At 46.6% G+C, this 19,875-nt stretch overlaps 1 protein-coding gene across 1 annotated transcript in view; it reads right to left on the minus strand.

Annotated features, from left to right (window-relative positions):
• LOC138504445 (nicotinamide riboside kinase 2-like) overlaps positions 1–19,627 on the minus strand; it is a 68,235-nt gene extending 48,608 nt beyond the window's left edge. The window contains exons 1-5 of the mRNA XM_069624950.1: positions 19,344–19,627; positions 10,718–10,808; positions 9,277–9,322; positions 8,416–8,596; positions 7,644–7,715 (exon numbers count right to left, since the gene is read on the minus strand). Of these exons, the coding sequence (XP_069481051.1) occupies positions 7,644–7,715; positions 8,416–8,596; positions 9,277–9,322; positions 10,718–10,808; positions 19,344–19,369 (416 nt within the window). The 5' untranslated portion in view covers positions 19,370–19,627. The remainder of the gene's footprint in view (positions 1–7,643; positions 7,716–8,415; positions 8,597–9,276; positions 9,323–10,717; positions 10,809–19,343) is intronic.
• Positions 19,628–19,875: the final 248 nt, after the last annotated feature.

The following is a 19,875-nucleotide window of genomic DNA, read 5'->3' on the forward strand; positions in this document are numbered from 1 at the left end:
CGGCGGCAGCCCATTTCTGGAGGTCACGCCACCATACCTCCACCCGTGGCCTCTGACAATTCTTCCATCCCATGGCTATTCTGCGTTTGGCAAGTGTATAAGCCAAATCTTTAAGCTTCTCCACGTGCCGAAGCTTGCGCGCCCTGGGGTACCCTCCAAGCAAACAGGCCCAGGCCGAATCTATCTTAAGTACAATGCCCCTCCCTGCCAGCTTCTGCGCCACTTCACTCCAGTAGGTTGCAATCACAGGGCAGGCCCAGAACATGTGAATCATATCAGCGTTCTCTGTGTTACACTTGGGACACGCCTGGCGCCCGGCGTCTCGAAATCTGGAAATTCTCAGGGGGGTCATGTATGCCCTATGCGTGATATATAGTTGTATCTGTTTAAACCTGGCATTCCTCGATACTTTTTTGTGGTACCCCAGGGCGCGCTCCCACTGCCCATCCGCCATCGGGGCCCCCATCTCTGTTTCCCATTCCAACCTCAGGTACCCCAAATCCTTCCCAACCTTTGCCATCAGCATCTCGTACAGCCTGGAGACCTCATGCCCGCCCTCGGATGCGTCATACATAATCTCCAGCGTCGCATCCGGCTCGTCAGCCAATACGGTCTCGGGCCAAGTGCTCCGGACCTCCCTGACCACTCTGTGAAACGTCATATATTGCCCCGCATGCAGCCCCGCCCCCGCCTCTAGATCTGCGAACTCCGCCAAGGCCCCATCCTGCCAAATGTCCCCCAAAGCGACCAGCCCCACTGACTCCCAGTATGTTCGCAGGATGGCCCTAAGCTGTCCGTCTTCCCCTGCCAAGGCCACTAGCGGCAGCTGCGGCATGCACGGCAGGGGATCCCCCATCATCCGGCAGGCTCTTCGCCACATGTTCCTGCCCAACGCTAGCATCTTAGGACGCCCCCTCATCCATGTGCTGGATACCCAAATAATCTCTCGCAGGTAGAAGGGGGAGCAGTCCTTTCCCAACAGTCTATGTTCCGGGGTTTCGTCGTCCGAAAGCCACTTGGCCACGTACTGCAGCTGCGCTGCCACGTAGTAGGCCTCAAAGTTCGGCAGCCTCACGCCGCCTTTCTCATAAGCCTTCTGCAATTTCCACAATGCGACCCTGTTACGCGTGCCCTGCCATAAGAAATCTCTACATACCCCATGTAGTCTAGCAAAAAACCCCTTGGGTATCATGTATGGAATGTTATTGAAATAATGCAGCAGCCTAGGTAGCACGACCATCTTAAGCATAGCACCCCGGCCCATCATCGCTAAGGGTAGTTTCTCCCAAAACCTCATGCACTTCTCGATCCTCCCCACTGCCAATTCAGTATTGTGCCTGTGTTCCTCCCCGGTCGTGTGATATACGTCTATGCCAAGGTACCGAAAGGTGCTTGTCGCCCATGGGATTCGCAATACTGGCAACCTCTCAGCCGGTATCCCCACATAGCCGCCCAGCGGGAACAGGGTGGATGTCCGAGGGTTGACCGCTATACCAGAAAGCCAAGCAAACCTCTCCATCACCTCCAAGACATATTGCAAGTTCTCTTCAGGGTATTGGAGGTACAACAGCATATCGTCGGCATACAGGGATATCAGATGGCTCTCCCCCCCCACCTCTATGCCCACCGGGTCATACTGTTGCCGGAGGTAAATTGCCAAGGGCTCAAGGGCCAGGATGTACAACATTGGGGACCAAGGACATCCCTGCCTGGTGCCTCTACCTAACTGCCACCTGTCCGACACTACTGCCCCCGTACGAACTCTGGCTAGAGGCGCGCTATATAATAATTCGGCCCACCTCCTGTACCCTGGCCCCATTCCGAAGTGATCCAGTGCCGCCAACAGCCACGGCCAACGAACAGAGTCGAACGCCTTGACCGCATCCAGCGCCACTATCGCCATTTCGCCGTCTTTGCTACATCCCCATTCGACCACTCTGTGTAGGCGTCTATGGTTGTGGGTAATGTTCCTGTCCGGGACATAGCCCGTCTGGTCAGGGTGAATCAGCTTGCCTATCACTCTCCTCATTCTAGCCGCCAAGACAGCTGTTAGGATCTTGCTGTCCTGGTTCAGCATTGACAAGGGTCGATAGGAGCCGCAACCGTGTCCCGGTGTATTGTGCTTGGGGAGTGGCACTATGACCGCTTCCCTGAGTGATTCTGGTAGCTGTCCCAGCTCAAACGCCTCATTAAACATGTCCAGCATGGGTGGGAGTACCTCCTCCCCATACGCCTTATAAAACTCGCTGGGGAACCCGTCCGCCCCCGGGGCCTTGCAAGTGGGCAGCTGTCGCACTATTTCTCTGAGCTCTTCCAGAGTGATCGGAGCATCCATCTCCTCTCGCTCTTCATCGCTGATTCTGGGCAGGCCTATATCCCCGAGTACTTCATCTATCTCCTCTCGGCTCCCCCCTTCCCGATCTTCATACAATGTTTGGTAGTATTCTGCGAATGCCCCATTTACCCCTTCTTGCGTATCAATCTCCGCACCCCCTTCGGTGATGACCGATCGGATCGGAGCCCTAGGGGTTTCGCTCTTATATAGCCAAGCGAGGAGCCTGCCTGTCTTGTCCCCACCCGCATGCAACCTCTCAATGTACTTCGTATAATTCAGGTTACAAAGTCTGTCCCAATGCCCGGAGCACCGCTGCTGCAGCTCAGTAACTACTTCCATATCGGTCCCACCCTTCTCCAATTCTTTTTCCAGCTCGATCTCGGCCTCTCGCAGGTCGGTCAGGATTCCGCCCATTAATCCCTTGGACTTCGCGATAGCAACTCCCCTCATCACCACCTTAAAAGCCTCCCACAAAGTACCAGCCGATTTGACACTCCCTGTGTTCGACTCAAAGTACGCGACTATCTCCTCCCTCATGACCTCCTTGAATACCGGATCCCGTAGCGCTTCCGCCCGAAGGCGCCATGTTGGAATCCGTGCACGTGGGGGGCGCAGCCGCCAATGCATGATTAGGGGCGAGTGGTCCGAGAGGACCCTCGCCCTATAGTCAATCTGATCACACTCCGTAAGAATGTCTGGAGTGGCAAAAAAGTAGTCGAGCCTCGTGTGCAGTTGGTGCGGAGCCGAATAGTGCGAATACTGCCTCCCACCCGGGTGTCTCGCTCTCCACACGTCTACCAGGCCTAGATCCACTAGCAGCGACTGCAACACCTTGGCCGCTGGGCTGGGCCTAACCATTTTGTCATCCGACCTGTCCTCCCTGGGGTTAAGCACACAATTAAAGTCTCCACCCCAGATTACTGTGCTCCCCATCCCTTCACCGAGTCTCGCGCACAGTGTCTTGAAGTAAGTCGCTGTGTCCTGGTTGGGCGCATAAGTGTTTATGATACAGACAACTCTACCTTCCACAATCCCCCGAACCATGGCCAGCCGCCCGTCCGACTCCACAACCTCCCCCAAGAGCTTGAACGGGACATGTGGTGCAACCCAAACCAGCACACCCCTGGCATACGCAGAGAATGTGGATCCAACCACTGTCCCCCTCCATTTTCTCCGCACCATTTCAAGTTTATCCCGTGTCAAATGCGTCTCCTGTAACAAGGCCACGTCTATCCTCTGCCTCTTCAAATACAACATGACCTTATTACGCTTCAGGTAGCTATTCAACCCTCTAACATTCCATGTCAATACCTTAAGGTCTCCCATGATTTATCCGTAGCTCCCACTTCCCCCTCTGGTCTGATCGCCTCCCCCCAGTCCCGACTACATCCCTTCTCAGTTTCTTCCCCAGGCTCACATAACAACTAACACCCCCCACCCCCCTAACCCAACCAACCGCCCAGCTCCATCCCTGGATCTCAGGCATCCCCGTGTTCGGTTCTCTACGGAAGCCCCCGCAGAGAACCCGACAGGGTGTCACACCCCACACAGTGACTAACCTAACCACACACTGGGGTACGAATAAAACGGCCCTCGGATGCCCCCTACACATTTATATCCGCGCTCGCGGACCATGTTCGAAACAGTTAAAAAGTGCATCACCATCACAAAGTGGCAAAGACTATATTCCAGTCCAAATGTTCAAAGTCCGCCAGGCCCACTGTTTCACTTAACTCTCCCTGCTCCGTCCGCCATCCGCTCATCAGGCTCCTGAGGGCAGTTCTGCGCATCGAGCCATTCCATGGCCTCCTCAGGGGTGTCGAAAAACAGCGTCTTAGCCTTGAAGAAGACCTTAAGTTTGGCTGGGTAGAGTAACATATACTTGAAACCGGCCGGCCGCAGGCGCCTTTTGACCGCCCCAAAGTTCATCCGACTGCGCTGCACTTGTAGGGTGTAGTCGGGGTAAGCAGTGATGGTTGCCTCCCCTCGCCGTATGGTGCCCCCTTTACGAAAATGTTCCAGAATCTTCTCCCGGTCTTTGTAGTTGAGGATCTTGGCGATCACGGGCCTGGGCGGATTACCCGGCGGTGGCCTTCTGATCAGGGCCCTGTGTGCCCTCTCCACTGCAAATCCCTGCGTTAGGGCACCTCCGGTGATCTCCTGCAGCAGCAAAGTCTCAATAAAATCTGTGGGATTCTGGCCCTCAGCTCCCTCCGGTAGGCCCACAATCCGGATGTTGTTTCTGCGGGCCCAACCTTCTGCCTCTTCAGCCCTGCTTTCCAGGTTGCCTACCCTCTGCACCAGGGCATGGATCTCTCGTTTGTGCGCGGTGCATTCCGCCACAGTCGGGCCCATCTCCTTCTCCAGGGTCTCTGTGCGCTCGGCCAGGGTTCGCACATCTTGCCTCAGGAGGTTCACGTCCTCCTGTACCGCCCCGACCTGAAGTTCCATCGCAGTTTTCAGCTCGGCCACCGCAAGTTGGAGTTTGGTCTCCCATGTCGCCTTCAGATCTGCGATCGCTGCCAGGACCTCCTGGTTCGTTCCTCCTGCGGCCATCTCCTTGGGCTGGGCCTTCTCTTTGCTCCTGGTCCCCTCGGTGCCAGGCGATGTCTTGGCAAATTCGTCGAGCGTGGGCTGTTTATTCTTCGCCCTCAGGAGCTTGCTCGTCATATCTTCGATCAGGAGCGTCCCTTCGATCTCGCTTAGGCCCCAGGCCTGGGGGCACTATGTCCCCCCGTCGCCACACAGTTTCGGCTACCTCCAGTCAGGCTTGCTTTCGCTGGATCGCGCTGAACGTGAACTGAGGGAATCGCCTCCAGAATCCGGTCCCCGATCCTTTGTCCCAACATCAAGCGACGGCAGCCATTTTGTCTGCCGGCGAAGCTCCGGCCCAAAAACTTCACGCGGCTCCTGAGTACACAAGCGCTGCACAATCCCGTATGAGAATGCATCCACATGTGCAGCCGAGCTTCGCATTTACAGTCATCACCGTCTATGCCACATCGTAGCGGCCGTTGCGCGGATTCAGCCGGATAATGTTCGGATCAACGGGAGCTCCCGTTCAGGCACGTCCTTTCACATGGCGTCCAAGCCACGCCCCCCCACCCAAATACATCACCATTATTATTCAATTACACAGACCTAAGTAATCAAAAGCAGCCCGAAAGCACGATTAGTGTGGCTCAAGCAGACTAGTTCATGCTTGGATGAGCAGAGGGTGACCTGCTCCCTCAGCCAATCCTTGTTTGTGCACAGCAACACACAAGCACAAATCTATGGAAACTAAAATGGTGGACTGGCTGCATATTGGCTCATTCCATAAAACCAGACCAACCTGGCACACCGGAAAGAATAAAATACTTATCCGCCAGACAATGGAACTTGTAAAATAAACGAGACACTCGCCTGCCCCGCACTGACTCAGACCGTTTCCAGTGGGCGGAGAAAGACAGTACAAAAGTGGAAAGACTGTAGGTGTGTAAAGAAAGCAGAGGTGCAGGGAAGTTGAAGGCGGAATAGAGGTTTTAGGAGGTGGAATGGAGAAAGCCAGGGAGGTTGGAGGAGCAGGCAGAAGAGGGAGAGAAACCATCTAGGGAGAGAAGTTTTAATTAGGATGGAAGTTAACTGGGAGAGTAGATAAAGAAAAAGGGCAGTGCGTAGTTCATTGGAGGTATAAGGGTCAGCCAGAGAGCAAGAAAACCCAAGCCTTTCTTATGTGGTGGAATAGTGAGGTGAACAAGCATATCGCGGAACAACTTGGACCGTAGCCATCTCGAAGCTAAGCAGCGACAGGACCAGCATTGACTGGGTAATGAGCGAAGTAGACAGGGGTGGGTGATTGTCAGACCAACTATGTACTATGCATCCTTCTTGGGACCTTAGTTCTTATTTGTGGCACCAAGCCATAATATATGAAACACTGCCATCTAGTACACGCTGGAGGACCTCGTCCTTGCTTCTGCACCAATTTATCCTCTCTGGACCCAAGCTTCCAGCATAGTACAAAATTCACAACCTCAAAGCATAACCCAGGGGTCTTTGAGGCTGCTCCTTGAGAGCACGAACCACAGCAGGCTTTCAGCGCAAGCAATGGTAACATAAAACCACTTCATTTTTACTCCCTGAATTCAAATGCATTTTATGTGGCTTTTCTGAAATACCTGGAGTGGATCTGACTCTCCCGGGGGGCAGGGAGGTGAGCCCACTCAGCAAGACCCTCTCTAGGGGGGGGGGGGGGGGTGGCACCTCCTATGGAGGTGATGGGGGGGGGGGGAATTGAACCGTTGCACAGAGGGGAGCCTCCACATCGTTGGCGTCCTGGAGGACAGAGCCACGCTGGGCCAGTGGCACTAAGGAGGGCAAGTTGAATGCCTGAAGGTTGGCATTCTACCTGACTGAAGTACCAAGGTCGGAAATCCCACATGTCTTCACATGGTTGCGTGACCATGGTTGCGTGACCATGGTTGCGTGACCATGAGCGAGCGGTGGTTGTCCGGGAAGCCGGAAACTGGCACCGAAGAAGCCAAAATCCCCAAGCTCTGCACATGTCAGACCGTAGCTACGGAGACATGTAGCCACCGGGAAAACCAACGAGGTTACAAGAGCATGAGAAAGCTGACAGAGAGCCTACCGTTACAAGGTACGAATACTGTGAACAATGGCCAGAGTATGCAAATACACTATGAAAAGCGGTGTCGGGGGAGGAGGCCGGGGGGCGCGGGGGTGGGGGGGTTTGGGCAATTGAGAAATAAAGAGGAACACTTTCAATTAAGGCTGAGAAAGCAACAGAAGGTACAGAACTTTGATAAGACTGGGTGAATAGCATACATTTTGATACAAGAAAATAAACTATACAAGGATCAGAGAAATTTGGGGAGAACACAGCACCTAGATACAAAGAAAGACTGGGAAGAATATCCTGTGGTATTAAAAAAATAAACAAATAAACACTTTTTGAAACCCTGAACATAGCAAATTTTGGGCCATGCAGACGCGAGCTTCCCATTTGGTTTGATGTTTTTTTCTAAAGTGGCAGAGCCAGTTAGTTGGATTGAACCAGAATATGCATCTCTTTAAAATGTCCCAGCAGCTACAAAAAAGTATACCTTATTCACAGATGATACAATGCATTCGCTTTTGTAGTCCCATAGGCTTTCCAGATCAAATGTTTTCAATCTTAACAGATGCCAAATCTCGTCGTCACATGAAAAATGGCTGCAATTGCAATTTGTAAAATGATAGCAGTAAAGTTCTTCCCCTTATCATTCCACCAAATACTTAAATCACCAATCCTACAAACACAACTAACCTTCTTCTCCGTTTACAATCTTCGTATGGAATGGACAGAAAGAAGCGTTGGTTGAACAAATCAATAAGTGGTCTGAAAAGTAAGAAGTGGGTATTTTAATTGACCTGCAAACAAAGCAAGCACAACAAATAGAATAAACTATCAGGACATTACAAATATGTAAACTTAGTCCTTTGAGGATAGTATCATAAGGGACATATTTCCACATTCGGAATGTCCAGTAAACAGGGTGTTCCATTCATCACAGGTGTCTGCAACCTTTGTTCGCAGAGGTTTGGGGGACCATGGATCTATAATCACCCACCACAGGCTACGCTGGTCAGGGCTCTACGTTACAGACCCATGAGCAATCATATTGAATGTGCTCTGCCTGGCATTCGGATGCCCCTTCATACCAGTTCTTTCACATTACTCTGCTTCTTTACAGAAAGGTTTACAACTCACGAGTGGTGCAGATCAGCATTCATTTGAGCCATGCTGGGTGGTAAAGGCAATAAGGTTTATGAGCATGCCAGCAACGCTAGTACTTGCGAGGATAGTCTGAACCGTAAAGGGAATGCATGTACGGTTCCATCTACTCCGTCCTGAAGCCTGAACTCTGCAAGAATTTGAACTTCATAGACCCACTCCATTGTTACACACGTTTAATCCTTCTACTATCTAGGACGACCCCACGTTGCCAATAAAGTCCATATCAAGATTGGAGTTTTGTGAAGTGGGAAATAAAGATGGCACTCAATCTAAGGGCACCATTAATAGACGTGTGCATTACCTGTAAGTGTACAAGAGGAAGCCTTCAACGATCAAAATATGGATCTTCTCCTTCTCAGAGTCCTGGATGAGTTCCGGGTCTACGGTGTTATTAATGCCATGAGAACGTTCAAACTTGCCCGGGTTTTTTATCCAGGCCTCAATAGTACTGATCATCGCTTCCATGTCTAGTGCAGAAATAACTAGAAGCAAAAGGAACAGGCCATGGATTAAACGTTAGGAGTTTGGGACACACCTACCATGGCTTCTCTGAGATGAAGAACGTCTAAACATGTGTTAAATCTTTTCTGTTTGAACGAGTAAGTCACGTTACAGGGTGTTACATACAGGGCCTCCACGCCATTACTGTACAACTATCCATATGTCTCAGAATCTAGTGAGCGTCACATTTTTATTTAGGGTGAAAGACCAACAGATTTAACGAATGTGCAGGGTGGCAGGGGGAAAACCCCACCCACTTTTGTGCTCCCAAAAACCCGATACTCCATGAAAACGTTTAGCAGTGATGGCAGACCAACCAATGGACTTGCTGCCGATCTTAAGACATTAGACCAAGGGGAACCCCATCAAAGGGCACCTTAGGATGTGCCACAGTGCAAGGTCTTGGCATGGGGGGCAGGGAGGGAAGAGAATAAAGACTTGTATGGGGGGGTAAGGCATTTCTGAGACCGTTCCTGAAGAAAGGAGTAAAGCCAGGGGAGGAGGGGGGGTACTACATTGATAACAACTTTGCGTCATATTTATGCTTATCGGGCGCCTCCAATCTCTTGATAGATAGCAGAGCTCTTCCCAGGGGCAGCCTGTGTCTAACAATTAGAAGGCGCTTTGGATTTTGTCTTCAAAATGCAAAAGCCCAGCTTACCATCGTACTGCTTAAATCCATCTTCAAACGCTATCTGGTCCTGAGGCTGAAACAGTTACAAAGCAATAATAGAATAAGCAACTTTCAGGAGTCATTTCTAATTGGGTTTTAGTAAAAATCTAAGAAACATGTTGATTCAGGTTTTTAGTGCGATCCCACTGCAGCCACTTCCAAGTTATACTGCAAGTAAATGTAATTCACTTCAAAAGGTTACAAGTAAAACACACACACTGTTGTGATATACCTTCAACAGATGGCAGCTGGTTTAGCAGAAGGGCACAAGCTCGAGAACAGCCCACACTGCAGAAATGCACTGGACAGTAAATCTAAAAAAAGCCCCCATTCAAATAGTGCCAAGACGTCTTATCAATCACCGACAGGGATGGCCACACATTGCAGAATATAACTCCCCCACAGAGAGATACACGCAGACTTATGTGGCTCAATGTTTGTTTTGAGACAAGGAGCCTCAACTGAACAATGTCAGGCTTCCAGATTCTTGCTGCTTTGTAATAGTTGCCGCAACGTACTAAATATTCATTTTGAAATGGCTGCCAGCCGCTCCCCAGGAGTCAATTTACGTGCTTGTTTTGGAATGTAGTTTGCATATGTTCATTTAGTCACTTGTAAAGCTCCGGGGGGATACTGGTTATTGCTTCAATGTTTTGAAAAGAGAATGTATAAAAGGCACTCTTATGTATTAACAATTTCATTTAGTTATAGTTCTGTACGAGCCCTAGATCTACAAACTAACTTCTAAAACTTCTATAGTGGTGGAGGTTTGGGGGGGGGGATAAATGTTTCAAGGAGTGGCTGCCTTAAACTGCTCCTAAAAAGAGGAACACCATGCTCTACTTGTAGCGAAATCCAATTGGGACATAACAGACGTTTGTCCTACATAGGCAGTTGCATGAACACAGAAAAAAAAGTGGATTTGTCGTTTATGCGGCAATTGTATTGACGCACCAACCTCATTTTCATGTGTGAAAATCTGCAGGTGCAGGAGATATTTATCTCACCCCTATTTTTAGGGACACAAAGTAGGACAGCACTCAAATTCCCCTTGAAAGCTGACACTAACATAATGTTCTACTCTGTTGTAAAGTATTTTGTATTAAAACATTGAAGAAAGGGGGTTTATTCTAAATTATGAGCTATTCTTGGGTGCAAAGTGCATAAATGAAACAAGCAAACCGATTTAAAGGAACATCAGAAAAGCGACTGTAAGCAAGGTACAAGTTTGGGATGGCCTAAATTTCACCAAGCATAGTGCAGCGTGTTAGGTCATTTTTAAGTTAGTTAATGTATGAAATGTTTAACATATGTTGAGATGTTGTGTTTTGTATCCCATTTCAAATAACACCAAGGATTCTGAAGCGACTTCCATTTACAGTGGCCCTTGCACACCTCCCATTCACACAACTATGCCAGAATAACTCACCTTGAAGAAGTCATCCTGGTGCACCACACAACAGTTGGGTAAGTTGCTGATAAGGTTGTTGGTAAGAGTGGTCTTCCCGCCGTTGGTAACACTAAGGTGGTAAAAATAAAGAGCTTCATTTTGGAGTCAGACACTTGTGTTTAGTGTGAGGTCAATAATAAAAAAATAAATAAATAAATAACACATTTACGGAGTGCAACTGTTGCTTTGTTTACCAGATTCCCGGATTCACGTATCACCCTTCAACTGAAGAGACCGAGATTTCGGCCCCCACTTTCTGGTTACCCAAAATTGCCTCCTGTGGAGGTAAATAATTATCAGCGTGGGGTGTCAGTGCATGGCGAAATGAGTTGGGTGTTTAAAGGCTCCAGAGGTTTTGGATTACTCACATAGCCCCCTTGCAATTCACTACAATGAAAAACAGCCCCCTTGCAATTGACCACAATGAAAAACAGCTCATCAGAGATGTAACCCAAAGACTCTGGGGAGCCAATGGTTGCAGAGTCCTGGGAGAAACTAAACCCCCTCACCCCCCCCCATGCAGGAGACCCATTTTGCAAACGCCTCAAGGAGGAATTAACCAATTCTAAGACTCTGAATGCACGAACGAGCGGTCCTTCAGCAATCATCCTCCAAACAGATAATTCTCAGAGTGCCAGCCTTTTCCCAAAATGCTGTTCATACAATAATTTGGATGGAAGGACTTGCAAAGCAGCTTTAAACAAAATGAAAATGTACTTCTTTGACAGAGCATCTATCTATACATGGGACTTCCTCCATCTAGCTTTTATGCATTACCAGCGCTGGTCATTGGACTGGATTTTCCTGGATTCGAGATCCAGCAAAAAAAAAAGTCTCCCTGGGTCTTGGATCCAGGAAAAAATGTTGTAACCAATTAACAGAACCAATTTGCTTTTGTTCCCGAGACTGGGATGCAAACTTGATTAGCAGGATAAAAGGCGAGTGACTTAACCACTAGACCACAGGAACTACTGTTTAGAACACTTGTGGGTATTTCTTTCAGGATAGTACACTGCAGAAAACATTAAAGAACAGTTTGTAGATATTGTGAGTTCCCCTCACCTAAACTTACAACACTCACGCTTGCTCCTAACCGACCGCCCTTCCTCCGCACATGGCCGGTGGGATCCCACAGTTAATTTCCAGCACTGATCACTACCGCCCTCCAATGCACGATTTCATCAATGTGCATAGTAGTGGCTGGTTCAACAGCGACCGAAGGAGCCCTGGTCTGTAGCAAGAAATTAAATTACAGGCCAAATATCCATGTTTCGGCAACTGGGTTAAATGAAGCCCAGCAATATCATGCTTTTATAATATAAAGGGGTTAACGTTTTTGAAAAAGAGAATAGATATCTTTATTTAAAAAGCCGTATAGAGCGCTACCTGCTTCAACCAGTTATACAGGCGTGTACCCCTCCCCCAATAACCTGGTACACAGATTATGTTCTCGATTTTGTTTCTAATTAATGAGAATGCCACCCCCTACTGCTCTCCAGCAATGAGTGCTAGGGACATGGCCTGTATATATAAATGCAAGGGCGGAAGCATTATAGCACCTGTTCAGAGTCGAGCCCATTCTTAAGTTTATAAATCTATTATGTGTCCCCCACCAGAGTGCTCTTATCATTGTGACCGAAAAAGAGTGAGACAGTTACTTAATGGGTGCTTGGAGCATGCTTATGTGATCATGAACAGTTGTGTCAATAAAAAGGAGAGACAATGGGGCAGAGAGGTAGCCTCAGATTCAAGGAGTGGGTTGGTGTTAGGGTAATGCGGACATGATCAAATAGGGGTCAGGAGGAAGAAGATAAGATGGTGGCTAGGAGGTGGTGTTGATAGGATACAATGGGGAGTAGGCTACAGGCTAGCTGGTCCAGAATGTTGCAAACCCAGGAGGGGGAAGTGGTTCAGGCAGAATGGGGCCTGTATTGCAATCAGTCAAGGAAGCACATGAAGCGTTCACACTAATAAATCTCCCTTCACCATTAAAAACAACCACCATATTTTTAGTCATAATTCACACACAAACCCAACATTTAGTATTATTCAAACTACTCAAGGATTCTTTCTTACAAAAATATCTGATATTCACCATAATTCACACATCTAGGTTCAATATTATTCATACATAAACCTCACATTTACTATTTCTCATGCATATATTAACTATTACTCTGATGCTCACAAGGGATTCAGGGCTCTCATGAGAATGCAAAAGTCACCATTATTCACTGGTAAAAACTCAGATTCGCCAAAAAGCACATGTCAGAGATAGCCAATTCGGGTTAAGATGCTATAATTCCTGCCCCAACCCTTAGAGTCACTATTACCGACACAGGACAGTGAACTAAGCTATAATTTATTCATGCAGATTCACCATTATGGACAAAGAGCCAGGAGCTTAATCAAAATTCACTATTATGGAAAGATGACCAAAATATTAGCTATAATTCACCAATAACCCTCATTCATCATTCTAGCCACATGAACCCTGCGATCTGCTATTATTCACTCATAAATGTAGATTTCAATTACAGGCACATGGAGCCGATATCGCTGAGAGATGATTGGGAATGGTGCAATATAAAAATAATAATAAGTTAAGACACACAAACACACATCCATCTTCCAAAAAGACGTTGTAGCAGTGTTAGACATGCAGGAAGGGTAGGTAGGTTTCCTTTTTAATTGATATGGTCATTAAAATAAGTTCAACCTTTTAATACAGTCCTACAAAATTTCAAAGTTATTACATGTTAAAAAAAAACAAAAAAACTATTTGATCAAATATTATCCATGGTAGAAGTAAACAATAAGGCTATAAAGATAACCTGTACTTCAAGGGAGGGGCCAGCAGACATTTTCTATGCAATGTTAAGGTTTTCCATACAACAATGATGCTGAGAGACAACAACCCCATTTCGGTTCTTATAATCCACCCAGGTTGACTAGATGGCAGCACTAACTCCAAAATAGACTCGAGTCTGATCCAATATGCCATTCCTTGGTAAGTTCTACACTCAGCACCATATATCACAATAGGAACCAATTTCTGTTTATAATAGATTAACAAAGGCTTATATGAAAACTTCCTGTATTTCCTATGAATCAATCTCGCTTGCACTACAGTTTTCCGCATTTCTTTCCTTAATTCTGTCAAGTTGTTATTCACATTTAACCCAAGATGGCAATACTCATTGACTACATCAATCAGGATCTTATATAGCGTCCATTTAAAACGTCACTTTTTTTGTTCCTCCAGATTTTTCCCACATGTACATGGTTCTTTATAGCATAGTTTTCTAAGGCAATTAGATTTTGTAGCCCTTCCAGTGTTTTAGACAATAGAACCAGGTCTTCGGCGTAGAAGAGTCACAGTGACCCACGACCCTAGCTTAGGTGAGTCCGACACCACATCTTTAAAGGATTTGCCAATGTCAGCTATGAAGAAATTAAAGAGAGTTACATCAAGTATACATCCCTGCTTCAGACCCATAAACGATATAATAGGTTGAGTTGGCCCTCTTTGGTTAGAAGAATTTGTACAGAAGTATTGGAATAAAATGGTGAAATCAAGGACAGTGTATAGATGGGACATGCTGCTTCTTCTGATTTGTCAAAAGTTCCCTTGAAACTGAAGTTTTAAAAATCAATAAATACCATATAAGTTGTTTGCCCAGATTGCTGCCCCTATTAGCAAAAGTGGCAATAAATGTAATGATGTCCCCAAGCCCAGGACAAAGCCCGTCAGCTGTCATGTTCACCCAGCGTGTAAACTCCCTCAGCAGCAAACGGCACAAATCTTACCAGGAACATCAAGCAAAGCTATTGGGCAGTAATTCTGGGGGAGCTCATGGTCGCCCTTTTTGAAGATCGGGATAATTATGGATTTTTTCTAGGTCAGTGGAATTTGCTTACATCGTAATATATTGGTAAAGAGATTGAATAAGATGCCCGCTCAGGCGTCAGGACGTCCCTTTAACATTAGATTTGTAAGGCCATCTGGGCCAGGGGCCCTAGAACCACTCAGTTTGGCTATCTGCAACAAAATATCATCGCTATCAAATACAATTGTCTCTCCAGTATTCCACAATTTGGCAACTGTGTTGCAACATTTATTGATGCTGCCATAAAGCTGCTCAAAATATTGAATCCAGCTCGCCTCCAGGACAGCATTAATTTGGAATGGCAGCTGATTTTCATGAAGCACTGTTTAATGTTGCCCAAATTTGGCCACTATTTTTTTTTAATTCAATAGCATTCAAGATATATTCTCCATCTTGTTGCAAGATACGAGCTTGATGGAATTTACACCAGTTATGGTACCTCATCTGCCGAATCATGGGCAGTCTTACAGCTAGATCATAGTGAGCAATTGCCAAGATTCTTCCTGCAGATGCGTTTTCTTATTGCTCTATCCGAGGTCAAAAACATGTTTATGCTTGTAGCACGGTTTTAATTAAGAAGATGGCTGTAATTCAAATAAACTTGTGATAGTAACATATCTGCCTTCCAAATCAGCTAGTTCGGAGTTCAGTTTTAGATTCTGGGGAGGGATTAATGTCTTAAATGTGCTAAGGAGGCATCTGTCCACCTAAATCTATTCCTCCCTCCTTGGAGAAGCAGCTTAGTTGAGTAATACTCCCACCTCATCATTCGGTACCTGCCATTTCCAGGTAAATGATAGTAGATCATGATCACGTTTAGGCTGGCTAATGACTTCAACATTTTCTATTAAATATGATTCTTTGAACAAAAATATATTCGATAGTAGTTGATGAGTTAGCTCGCTTCCAGGTTGCTTCAGGCGGAATATCACCCTTACTGTTCCATTCATCATAAGGAATTGCCTCTCCAGCATTACTGCCAACCATTTCCTGGCAACATCCGTTAAATTTACTTCATTAGAGCGTATGCAATTGATATTTAAATCGCCTGCAACAGCCACATGTACAATGAATGGTTCATTGCCAATCCAATCGAGCATTTGTACTACTAATTGCCAATCCAACCGAGCATTTGTACTACTCAACAGAAATAAATGATCTGTTATTCCTGTATGGTTCTAGTAAAGATTAAGATGTTCGCCTCAGGAGTTTTAGCTTAACAAGTCGAGTGAATACATTAGGTAACGCCAATGTGAATCATAAACTAGGTCTTACTGCTGCCAAGAGACCAGCTGCGAGACGACCATGGGCCCCTTAGATAGTAGGTGGTAGGGTTAAAGCATAACCTTCCCACACGGTGGGTGGTGGGGGTTAGAAGCCAAGTCTCCTGGAGCCTAATAATATCAAAGATCTTAAATAGATCTGTTTTGTTAAATAGCAGATGTTTAAACCCTCTTGTATTCCAGCACGCTAAACTATAAACCTTGGTTGAGTTTTCGTTGAATTGTTAATCTTTCGGGCGTGTCTACTCCAATACCAAAGTCCCTTTATGAGCGTGTATTTGTGCAGGGCTGCGCAGTCATAAATTTCACCTGTCGAACTTCATTGAACGCCCCTTGTGAACAAGTAACTCTAGCAATGGTTTAACATTTCCCTCTTTTATGGAAAAATAGTAGTGTTTTGTACCTCATCATGTTGCTGCTCAGAGTCAATTTCCCCCCCTCGAACTCATTTGGTTCTGGATATAATCTTGGTTTAAGGTGTAGCTTGCCAAAGTATGGTTCGGGTAACTCCTGACTGGGTCCATAGTTTCACTAGTCCAAGATTATTATCTTGTGCAAACTCAACTTGTGTCGTGTCACTATATCTTCCAGAAGGTTTATAGTGAAAACAAAAAATGTCAAAAAAAAAAAAGTTGAAAAAAATTAAAATAGTGATGGGGGGTTCCCCCCACCCCCCCCCCTGTTTCTTTTTAATAGCTAAACCCAAAAAAAACACATACACAAAAAAAAAATTCGATTTCCCCCCCCCCTGACATTTTGCAGTCGACATAACTGCACACCCTTCCAGAATATGTTGAACACATTTAAAATACTGGATATATTTAGTACATATTGTGGATAAGGAGCAGCTCTAATTTGTAAGATTAAAGTATGAAGACCGATTGTTGAATTTGCTGTTCAGATTGGATTTTCAGCTACTTTGTTCTCCAGCTGAATAAATCCGTTTTTTGTTACCAGTGTTTAAGATAGATGCAACCCTTTGTGTATTATTATCTACACGGGGGTCTCAAAAATTCTATTTGGGGATCTTGTGGTGGTGCAGGTAGGTGTAATATGTTCTCTCTCATTCTGTTCAAACGTTAGGAAACTCACCTCATTTTGCCAAGTTTTAAGAGTACCAGTATCGCTATCACCATTACTAGATTGATGTTTAATAGTGGCCTGAATGGCGTCAGGTAACTTGGATGTACAGGTGTTCTTTATGCTTAAGTGCCAGCTGATTAATTGACTCGGCTGCCTGAATCAATCCATCCAGAGGCTCCGAAATCTCACATTTTATATATGGATGCAGACTCCAAGGCAGGCAGGCAACATTTTAAGTGTCTCTCTGCAGTCTCACTGTTTAACTTGATCTTTTCATTGTTTGTATATATTGGAACTAAAATCTCTGTTTATCAGGAGTAGTTAAAATTCATATGAATTGTTTTGAATCAAATTGGGACCCCTTGGAGAGGGCTTTCTGATTTTTAGGCTTTTTTTGGCTTGTGTAGGTTTCACGTTCTTTTTGTGTCCTTCAGAAATGTCAAAGGTTAGTTTCGCCAGTGGCGAAAATGGTTCATGGGTTCCAAATCCATTGTTTGAACCTCCTTACTCAACTGTTCCACCAAAGGGTATAATATGTGCGGCCTCATTAATTAAAATACACTACATGCTTTTAAGGGCTGGGTTATAGGAGAGGAACTTGGCGAGCATGTGTATATTCAAACTTTACAATTGGATGGTTCGTTTCTAATTGGTTGCGGCACTACGAACTTCTCCTTTATCTAGTAATCGATCCTAGAGTTTATCAATTCAGTTTGTACAGTTAATTATTTATTGTCAAGCTCTTCATATAATTTGGCTAAAGACATCAAGGCTGTGTTCATAGCACCCAATGTAACTTCTGCAAGTGCAACCGACTCCTGCCTATAGTTCCCAGGTGTCAGTCATGAGGTCGGATTAACAAAGGAGGCTGACAAGCATGTTGAAGAGTCTAGGGAATTCCTACACAGTATTGGAGATTGAGATAAAGCAAGACAATGAAATGAGGAGACAGGACCCCGTAAATTCAAAGGTTGTGTATCCGGGACTAGAACTACTGTTAAATCCAGCCACTCCAGGTGTGCATTATTAGCAACCATTTCAACCTCTTCATTTACTATAATTTTCTTTGGCATTTCGGGCATCACGAACTGAACTAAGTACACCCAGGCCAGTGCTCACAGAGCTGACTAATAGATCACCTGCATGAATTTGGGCCACGATAATATACAGCATAGGGTTACCTAAAGGCGTTCCCGAGTGATCTCCAGCCGCACCAACTTTTTCCAGCGACAACTGGGTAGATTCACTTTGTAGTGTGGGTGCAGTGGGCTCTTGTTCCAAAGATGTCGTCATTGGGGTGTCTGAAATTTCTGTAAAATCTATCAATATCTCACTTTCAGCCCCACCCCAACAGTGCCACATGCAGGGCGTTTCCAGTCATACTCGCTTTTAATACTAAAGTGTCAAAGGTTTAGCTCGTATTCAATTTTTAATAATTGGTTGCAAAGGATCAGAGATTGTACTACTGTCTAGGGTTTTTACTAATATAACCGCTGGCCAGAAAAACATGATTTTACTCATAGCAGTTTTTGGCGTGTAAGCATAGCAAACAAGGCCAAAATCACTAGTAACCCACTCCCAGCACCCGCCAGCCCAACTGCATAACTGCACTCTCCACAGGCACTCCTCAATGTGCATAGTTATGTTTTGCAGTTGGGGAAAGGTCTTACCATGCAGCGTATGGTTAAGTTACAACACAGAACGAGCTGCCTATTTACTGGCACTGTATCCAAACTGAAAGCGAAACCAATGACTGGCAGAGAGAACCATACTTGGATATAGTTTCCTTGCCAGTAAACAATTATAAATGTGTGTGTGCGGGCGGGGGCTTCTTACCTCTCAATCAAATGTGTATTTGGGCCTTTTGTAGGGGAGGGAAATCTAGACAACGGCCAGGGGAACAGAGGCAGCCTGTTGCATGTGGTATCAGAGAATGTACACTATTGATCATAATTAACAGCAGCAAAATAAAGCCAGAAGCAAGAAGCCTACATCCATTTTGCAGCCAAAAGTTTACCTGCTTTTTAAGCAGGCTCACATCTCCCAACTGATCTCTGAAACGAATCTTTAAAACGGCTCAACTGCCTTGAAACAATGAGATACCTACTAAATAGGGACACTGAGATACCAGAATGCAGAGTTGGGGGCTTAGATGTTTTTTTTTCACCCATATTACATACAGCTGAATGAAGTTCAAGGCGTTGCTTTGCCGCCTGCTCATCAGATCTTTAGCATCTTTGGTGTAAGCTTACAACGGGCACTAGGTTTTTTTAAGGCTCTTTCCACGCCGGAGTGCAGCCGCAGAGCACGTGCGCCGCCAGCTGTGCCTGCGACGCAGCCATCACTCACCCTCCGATCCCGATGATGAACTTCATGCTGGCTGCGGACGTCGGGGCTGCACGCGTCTCTCACACGGGGCGTGCGGGCGGGCGGGGGTTAGGCTCCGAGGGCGCCTCTCGTCAGCTGCTGGCGTGTAACTCCATGGTAGTGCTGCTGCTGCTGCTATTGCCGGAGGAGCGGCGGCGGCGTGGTGCCTCCCGGGCTAGGGGGCACGTAGACAGGAACTCGGCGGAGGTGACGCGGGCCGAACAGCAAGGCGGGCCTGAGCCAGGCGCAGAGCGCGAAGTTGACCTGCCGGCGCACAGCACTGCCATTGGCTTATAACTTGACCTCGGTCGCCACGCCAGCCAATGGCGCGCGAGGATCGTTGGCACGCCCATTGGAGTAAGGGGGCGGGGAGGAGAGAGAGAGCGGGAGAACACATGTGCAGTTGCCAGTAACCTTCCCCCGAGAACACCAGCTCTTGAGGACCTTAGTGCCCCTGCACTTCGAGGATCCCGACGCGTCCCCTCCTGCAGCCCGAGCACGAGACACGACCTCA

Source organism: Ambystoma mexicanum, chromosome 11 (genome assembly GCF_040938575.1).
Source record: "Ambystoma mexicanum isolate Mex_15411 chromosome 11, UKY_AmexF1_1, whole genome shotgun sequence".
Lineage (NCBI taxonomy): Eukaryota > Metazoa > Chordata > Amphibia > Caudata > Ambystomatidae > Ambystoma > Ambystoma mexicanum.